The 9,233-nt window shown below is 44.9% G+C and overlaps 1 protein-coding gene across 1 annotated transcript in view; it reads left to right on the top strand.

The window, feature by feature from the left end:
- The window catches only part of cdh23 (cadherin-related 23), a gene marked incomplete at its 3' end in the record, with an annotated part of 389,228 nt that overhangs the window by 309,004 nt on the left and 70,991 nt on the right, over positions 1-9,233 (top strand). Inside the window, exons 36-42 of the mRNA XM_079512237.1 lie at positions 3,351-3,572; positions 4,479-4,598; positions 5,191-5,371; positions 6,456-6,589; positions 7,233-7,442; positions 7,819-7,926; positions 8,662-8,764. Of these exons, the coding sequence (XP_079368363.1) occupies positions 3,351-3,572; positions 4,479-4,598; positions 5,191-5,371; positions 6,456-6,589; positions 7,233-7,442; positions 7,819-7,926; positions 8,662-8,764 (1,078 nt within the window). The remainder of the gene's footprint in view (positions 1-3,350; positions 3,573-4,478; positions 4,599-5,190; positions 5,372-6,455; positions 6,590-7,232; positions 7,443-7,818; positions 7,927-8,661; positions 8,765-9,233) is intronic.

Raw genomic sequence — 9,233 nt, 5'->3', positions numbered from 1 at the left:
TCCGGGTTTGATGATGATGTCACACGCATACCCTCTATTGTACTTAAGTACAGCACTGGAGTAACATGTAATTTACACCAGTGGGAATGGGACGGACTGGACAGGCTGCTACCCTACACTCTATAGGGCAGTGTGCGTGCAATTGTGTTTAAATATCCTTCCCCTACAGCTATTCCCATTGGCCACGTACTGACCTAATTAGTGTTTTTATTTCATTTTAGAAAATAAAACATTGTTCTTTTCTGATGAGTATAACTTTGCTACATTTCTGCAGTGGAAAGAGACAAGAAGTAAGTAAGTAGCCTTGCCGAGCCATGAGGCCCATAGGGGCAGGAGCCTATCTCCTGTTTCTGTAGCGTGAGGCAGCTTGATGTACAAGTACACCCCCTGGACATGACGCTAGTATGTCGCAGGGACTTACCCCCAATCCAACCCTTGATGCTGAGTGTCAAGCAGGGAGGCACTGGGTCCCATTTTTAGAGTCTTTGGTATGACCCGGCCGTGGATCGAACCCCAACCTCCCAGTCTCAGGGCGGACAAGAGACAAGAAGACAAGGGGAAATGAACGTGTGCAGTACGCGCTGGCTTATAATGGAAGGGCTTATAGGTGCTGCAGCATATCAGCGCACCAGTGTTGATTTTGTTGACTAAAAACTATGACGAAAATTAGTCCGGGGAGGAAGTGAAAGAAGACTTAACTATTGGCACAAGAGCGCCACAAAAGCAAAGGCTGCTGAAAGAGCGCTAAAACGGTGAGATGCGCTGGTGTTGAATCGACAATTTCCATGCTGCGCTGCCTGCACCCCCTAGCTGGCCTATGCAACTCTTGACTTGAACCGTACTAAGCAAAATATTTTGGATTCCTTGGATCATAGGCCACTCCGACAGACGTCATTGTCCAAGTCATGTGATCAAGATGCATCGGTCAGATTTGTCATCATTCCATTCTAATTGGCTACAATTGTCTTCCAAAGTGTGCTAGACGGGTCTTAGCACGCAACAGGTATAAGCGGCGATGTATGGGGGAGCAAAGTTTCTTCATCCATGGCCACATTCCACCAAACAGCCCACAGAAGAAGTCTTGATTTTCAATAACTCCAGAGACGGTCATAGACCAAGAGAGAGTCAATTCAATTCAAAGGGCTTTATTGGCATGAGAAAACATACGTTTACATTGCCAAAGCAGAAAGCACAATACAACAATACAGCAATACAATCAAAACAAAAAATATATGTACATTTGAAAGTCAGAATCTTCAATAGATCAATTTCTATGTACCAAGATCACTGGATGCAGGTATAGTGCAGGAATATACACAATGATTAGTCTTTAGGGTGGTTGTGTTCCGTTTGATATCCTTCTCCTATCAAAGCAACTCACAAATCTTGCTGCTGTGTTTGCACATTGTTGTTGAGTCCATGGTCCTTGTTACAGACGCTAAGAGGAGAACAAACGTCAATGTGGGAGCCCGTCGGCCAAATGATTTTGATTAATTTTATCTGAGTCTGTCTTGAGAGATTAGGACTTAATGCTCTAAACCAGTGGTTCCCAAAGTGGGGTCCGGGGACCCCCAAGGGTCCTTGAGAGAGTTCTAGGGGGTCCCCAGCTAGATGATAATTAGTGAGGTCAATGTGTGGACAGAGTTCACGCATGAGAATGCAGCCACATGGCTCCTCCAGCTGACCTCAATCACCTTGTTAAAACTCAAAGTCAATCAGGCTGTACCGAGTGGTCAGGGAAGACCAGGGGTCATCTCCATGCTAATTTATGGTGGTTGTTAAAATTCCATTTTTGTCAGGGATATACAAAATGAGTGGAAAATAATATTACAAGAAACACACACAAAGAGCTATAGCCCCGAATCAATCACAGAGTTGAGAGGTTCCTTGCAAATAAAACATTCGAGAGCCACTAGTACTAGTTGGACTCTTAATATGCCAAAGTGTCGTAGCAAATCAGAGTCATATATTCTGAAGAAAATCTGAAGACTCGACATTCAGCAATTGGGTCTCCTGATCAAAATAAGAACATTATAATGGTGTGTAAAAAAGAAAATCACCTTTTTTCATGGACAAGACCAAGTCTTTGCCACGGACAAACATGTATGGACATGTTGATGACCCCTGGGGAAGACAGATGATCTTGTGTAGTCCGACTAGAGACACCCTCGGGGCAGCAGCTAGGGCATGGGACTGGTCTGACTGGAACTACAGAAAACACACTTTATAGTCCACTGAGATCTCCACAGTCCCAATCTGGAACGCAGCACAGTGTGCTGTATTCCACCGCATGTCCAAACTGTTATTTGGGACTTTTTGCGTTCAAATAACAGTTTGGACATGCAGTGTTACATAAGTTGAGCTTATCCATACACCTGTAAGGTCGTCGAGGCTATAGGGAAGGTGCTACGGCAAGTGCTACGGGCTAAGATAGAGTCTGAAGAGATGGGTTTTCAGACTACGGCGGAAGATTGGGAGTTAGTCTGCAGTTCTGATTGCAATGGGAAGTGCATTCCATAGTTTTGGAGCCAGAAGGGAGAAGAGTTTGGGGCGTGTGGAGTGTACATGCTCCTTGTGTTACAACACAAGGACCTGAGTCAGAATTGTATCATCATGTCTCGCATGGCTGCCATCTCTCTGACCTCAGTTACTCAATGTCTCGCATGGCTGCCCTCTCTTTGACCTCCGTTACTCGTCTCTCCTAATTTATGCTCCGTCTCCCGCAAGCGTCGAGAACAACTTCAGAATAGCAGACCTACAAGCTCACAATGACTGCATTGTGAACGTGCAGCTCGACTACATTGGACAAACGATGCCGTTGTGTGAAGTACAGATCAGTGGCCTTGTGGTTGAGTGTCCGCCCTGGGACTGGGAGGCTGGGGTTCAATCCCCAGCTGGGTCATACCAAAGACTCTGAAAAATGGGACCCAGTGCCTCCCTGCTTGACACTCAGCATCATAGGTTGGATTGGGGGTAAGTCCCTGCGACATACTAGCGTCATGTCCAGGGGGTGTACTTGTACATCAAGCTGCCTCACGCTACAGAAACAGGAGATATGCTCCTGCCCTATGGCCCCATGGCTCGGCAAGGCTACTTACTTACTTACTTACTTACTGCACTTAAGTACACTTTTGAGGTATTTGTACTTTACTTTAGTATTTCCAATTTCCATTTCGGTGGCTTGTATTTTTGAAAAATCGAAGAACGACTGACAGTTTTTCAGAAAACTGTCAGGATGTAGAAGACATTTTTAGAATCTGATCTCAGGTCAAAATGGGTGATGTCAGCCGGTTAAATTGTCCATAGAGTTCTAACTGTTGCTGTCCCCCCCCCCCCCCCCCCCCCCACAGACCTCTACCACCATCTATGTTCATATAGTGGACGAGAACGACAACGCCCCCGAGTTTCCCGAGGAGGAATATGTCACGGTGCTGAGCGAAGGCCCGGACACGGTGGGCGCCACCATCGCCACGGTGACGGCCATCGACCCGGACGAGGATCTCAACGGCACCCTGCGCTACGCCATCGCCCACGGCAACCTGGCCCAGACGTTCCGCATCAACCACCTTACCGTAAGACGCAGTTTCCCCAAAAACACTGGGGTCGGGACCCCTTTTGTGGGTCACGGACAGATTTTTATGGGTCCCTTTATTTTTTGTTTTCTACATTTTGTTTTTAATTGTTATTAGCCTATTATTTCAAAACATTTTCAAAAAATACATTCCCCCAAAAAAGCTAAGCTTTTCGTGAATTAATAACAAAATCTGATGATTTTCTTTCTTCAGTAATGTCATGAAGAAATGAAAGAAAAATGTAAATAAATTCCATAAATTAGAACAAATATTTAAGAAGTAGTGAAAATAGGCGATCTACAAGCTCACAGCGTGGCGCAAAGCGACGCGTTGTGAGCTTGTAGATCGGCTATTTTCACTAATTTGGGTCCCGGGGCGAATATCTGTTTTGGGTCACAGGCTGAAGAGTTTGGGAACCACTGCAGTAAAATATGATATGAGGACCTTTTGTGTACTTATTAGGGCCAAATTATGAGGACAATCCCGGTCCTTACAAGATAAATTGTTTTTTTGGTAAACAAATAAATACATAAATAAATAATAAAAATAGGCTTAGCTTTTACAGCCTAGGCATAGGTTTAGGCTTAATACTTATACCGTAGGACAATGGCATTCATAAAATTGCTGTCCTAAAATGGTGATGTCATCACATGAGGTTGACATTGTCTGTCTGTCTGTCTGTCTGTCTGTCTGTCTGTCTGTCTGTCTGTCTGTCTGTCTGTCTGTCTGTCTGTCTGTCTGTCTGTCTGTCTGTCTGTCTGTCTGTCTGTCTGTCTCTCTCTCTGACTCTGACTGTCTCTCTCTCTGTCTCTGTCTCTCTCTCTGACTCTGTCTCTCTCTCTCTCTCTGACTCTGTCTCTCTCTCTGTCTCTGTCTCTGTCTCTGTCTCTGTCTCTCTCTCTCCAGGGAAGGATCACAGCTGTAAAGGCGTTGGACTATGAGATCAGCAATGGACACTACGCCCTGGTGGTCACAGCAACGGACCAGTGTCCTCTCCCTGACCTGCGCTTGACCTCCAGCACCACAGTAAGGATGACACACACAACATCAATAACGATTTTTAAACATAGCAAAGTTATTGAGTTCACAGGGCCAGTGTAGGCCAGGACCACAACTTGATATCAAGTCAATACAAAAACTGAGGATAAAACCAGAAAAAGCACTAATATAAGACTTGTTTACATCAGGGTCCTCCTGATCAAACGGGAGTAGTGTATAAAACTTGAAATTGTCCTTAATTAATAATGAATTCCATATAATAAATCGACTTTATTCTTACATCTAAGTGTACACAGACCATGGCCTTTTGTCTTTATTTATACTGTTACAAATGAGAAACCTTTAAAACATCTCTTGACTGCAGAAATGTTAATGGAAAAATGTCATACTACCAAAACCCCAAGTGGATGATGTGTGATATTGTGTGTCAGTGATGATGATGAATGATGATGTGACACCAATCAGTCAAGATGCATAGCAACAAGTAAGACGCGTAAACGCGGGAAGCGAACGAAGCTGTTGTGGCAGTCTGACACACACACACACAGACAGACAGACAGTTTTGTCCAGCTTCTATAGTTAGTGCTCACTTCGTTCGCAATCACTTCCTTCCTGGTAGGTGCTGGTCAACGTCCTGGATGTGAACGACGTGACCCCCACGTTCCCCAACGACTACGAGGGCCCCTTCGAGGTCACGGAGGGCCAGCCGGGGCCCCGCGTGTGCACCCTGAAAGCTACCGACGAGGACTCTGGGCTCAATGGCAAGGTGGAGTACAGCATCACTGCAGGGGACCCTCAAAGTGAGTGCAAGGATGATGTCTGACAGTTTGGTGGAGAAGAAAAAGTACTCCAATGCTTTACTTAAGTAAAAGTATAAATACTGCAATGTAAAACTCTATTACAAGTATAGAGTCCAGAATTGTAAATCTACTTGAGTAAAAAGTACAAAAGTATTTGCATCAAAATGTACTTAAAGTATACCAAAAGTAAAAGGACTCTATATACAGAATGTCCCATTTCAAGTTTTCAAATGTATTACAAATCTTTTCTAAATAGCAGATCTACAAGCTCACAATGCGTCACATCGTGACGCATTGTGAGCTTGTAGATCGGCTATTTTCAAATTGCTGAAATGTATACAGGACTGAAGTGGTTAATGTGTGTTTTGTAGTAATAATCCAAATATACAGTAATTAAGTTTTCAAATAATTGTATTAAATAAAAGTACAATATTTGTCTCTGAGATGTAGTGAAGTAGTGGAACTTGGAATTACTCGAGTAAAGTATTTACCGCAAAATTGCACTTAAGTACTACAGTACTTAAGTAAATGTAGTTAGTTACTTTCCACAAGTGGTCGTTGAGCTCTCTATTCTGTATACATGTTTTAGGATTTGGTGACACCACACGCTGAAGTTTAATTCTATACCTATGAGAGTGGATTCTGCAAATGCTTTTCAATGGGAAGGGGTTAGTTTCATGCCATTCGTGGATTTCAGCGTTCCCATTGAAAAGCATTGGGCAGACTCTACCCTCATATAGGTGAACTTCGGTGTGACCGGTCCGTGCCCTAGCAACCTTTGTTTCTCTCGTTCTCTCTCTTGCACACCCTATCTTGCCCTGCCTCTCCCCTTTTGCCGCCATGCATCTCTCCTGTTTCATTTTTGAGTGGTGCAACCACTCCAAGGAACAGCAATGTCCGTGTTAACCTATGTTTGTGTGTGACTAGTTGACTATGAGTACCAGTAGGGGCGCTGTTGTGCCAGAAACACAGAGAGAGAGAGATAGTGCTGCACTGTTGCCTGCTAATGAGAGAGAGGGGGTGTGATTTTCCTTAATGTGTCCCTTGGTTCTTTCTCTGTTGTCTGCGTGTGGTTGGTATCCAGGTGAGTTCATGGTGTCTCCAGTGGAGGGGGAGCTGCGTGTGAGGAGAGACGTGGAGTTGGATAGAGAGACCACAGCCTTCTATAACATCACGGTCACTGCCAGCGATCTGGGCATCCCGGCCCGCAGCAGCTCGGTGAGCTAACTAACCGCACGCATGTATAGTGGTGGAAAACGTACTCAAATGTTTTACTGGAGTAAAAGTATCAATTCTGCAACAATGCAGAACTACTCCGTTATGAGTGAAAGTACGGTATTCAAAATGTACTTGAGTAAACGTGCTAAAGTATTCGAGTCAACTGGACAAAAATTGCACTTTGGAATGCACACCAGCACTTTATAAACCTGTGCTGGTAACGTTTTTTAAGGATTGCACCATGGCACTGTCTTTATCCATGTGTGTGGTGTTAGTAACTTTTAACGTTTCTATATGAATTGCATACTGGGGCTCTTTTTAAATGTTTGTCCATGTTATGTTTTTAGTTTTTAGCTTATATGTGTCTTGAATATGGTTTAAGTGGCTAATGTATGTTTTGTAATAATAATCAAAAGCTACAGTGTAACTAGTAACTAAAGTTTTCAAATAATTGTAGTGGAGTACAGTGAATATAGTACTCAGTACAGTACACTAAGTAGAAAAACCTCAAAATTGTACAGTACTTATGCAAATGCCGCACGCACGCACGCACGCACGCACGCACGCACACACGCACGCACGCACGCACACACGCACACACGATTGAGATTAGCACATGATTTATTCATAAGTTTCTATGCAGGTGGTGGTGGGGGTGCGTGTCCGCGACATCAACGACAACGACCCGGTGCTGTTGAACCTGCCGTACAACACCAGCGTGAGCGAGGGCGCCTCCATACACACGTCCGTGGCGCGGGTACGAGCCCGCGACGCGGACAGCGGGCGCAACGCGCTGCTCACGTACAACATCACCGCCGGCAACCGAGACGGAGCCTTCTACATCAACGACACGGTGAGAGAGAAGGGATGAAGGGATGGAGGATGAAGGGATGGAGGAAAGGGGCGCAGGGGGTCAGTTGTTTTTGAGAGACTGTTAATTTTGTTGACTAAAAGACTACGGTGTTTGATATTTAGTCCACTAAGACTAGACTAGACTAAACAATTTCAGAAGACTATATAGGACCAAAACTAAATGATGTGTTATTCAAGAGACTAAGACTAAGATTTTGATCGTGTGCGTGCGTGCGTGCGTGCGTGCGTGCGTGCGTGCGTGCGTGCGTGCGTGCGTGCGTGCGTGCGTGCGTGCGGGTCCTCCATATCATGAATGAAATGTGTACATAAGTTCAACACAGAGTGCATTATGATGAAATGAGCCCTCTGCTGCTCAGACAGGAGTGGTGCAGGTGAACAGACCCCTGGACAGAGAGAGGGTGGCTGAGTACAGACTCACTGTCACAGTCAAAGACAACCCAGAGAACCCCCGCATCGCTCGCCGGGTAATTACACACACACACACACACACACACACACACAGTCACACACAGTCACACACAGTCACACACAGTCACACACAGACACACACAGACACACACACACACACACACACACACACACACACACACACACACACACACACACACACACACACACACACACACACACACACACACACACACACACACACACACACACACATGTCAACCTCATTTTATCCGATCTAAGCTGACTATTAGAAGGGTTTGGGGGAGGTTAAGGTAGGGTTACCTTAACCCCTTCCAAAAGTCTGTTTGTTTTTTAAGCAAGGGATAAGTGGGTTACTGAATATAAGTCCAGCATGTTTCACAGTCTTATCTATACAGAGCTATACTGTAAATTGTGCTTGGATGTGCAAATGCACATACTGAACCCTCAAGCTCAGTGGGTGAGAGGCGAGTGCATTGTCAACAAAGAACTGTTGAACAACAGCCAACCACTGAACCTGTAAGAACAACTTGTGTGTGTGCTCGTTACAGTACAGTAGACTGCACCATGTCAAAAACGTCTGAACTGGGTCTATGTATTTATCCAACTTTTAACTATAAAGTCAAACCTAGTAAGAGATAACTTGTAAGACTCAGGATTATTACTCGGTTCTCAGTTTTCCTCTTCTATCTCTCCCCCCGCCCCCCACACACCCGCCCACCCTTGGTTTTTTACTGTGCTTTCCTTGCCTGTCCATGTCCACCATGCAGGACTCAGACCTGTTGGTGATCTCCATTCTGGATGAGAACGACAACAGACCCATATTCACCAGGACCAGCTACAGGGCTGAGATCACTGAGAACTCTGCAGCAGGTATACTATCACCCTGCCTGGCACGCCGTGTCTCTCCTCTCCCCTGGAAAGGCCTCATACATCTGCCGAACGGCAGCATGGCGTCCCCTGTTGAAGCTTCTGCCAACTCTGCTGTCTTTTAGATAATGATCTTCTGCGTTGGAGCTGTTTTTATACCCACTTTGAAATGTTATCGTCTGCTGAGGACCGATGGGATATGTGCTAAAACAGAAGTCTGACATTTCTATTAAGGCTGCGAAAGGCTTGTTTCTTTAAGAGTTGTAAAGGCAGAGTTGTAAGGGACCAGGAAAAGGGGCCTGGAGGAAAATAGGGGAGGGTGATGCCTTTCTAATTTTATTCAGAGGGAGGGAGAGCTAATTTTGAGTCCAAGGGGAAATCCAATTTTGATAATACAATATGCCGTATTTTTACAGTATATAGCCTATATCTTTTACTACAGCTTTTCTGAATTCAAGTAGAACTTTGGTCA

Source organism: Electrona antarctica, assembly GCF_951216825.1.
Source record: "Electrona antarctica genome assembly, chromosome: 10".
In the NCBI taxonomy this organism is placed as follows: Eukaryota; Metazoa; Chordata; class Actinopteri; order Myctophiformes; family Myctophidae; genus Electrona; species Electrona antarctica.
The sequence above is the reverse complement of the archived record's forward strand: the minus strand, read 5'-3'. Positions and strand labels throughout refer to the sequence as shown.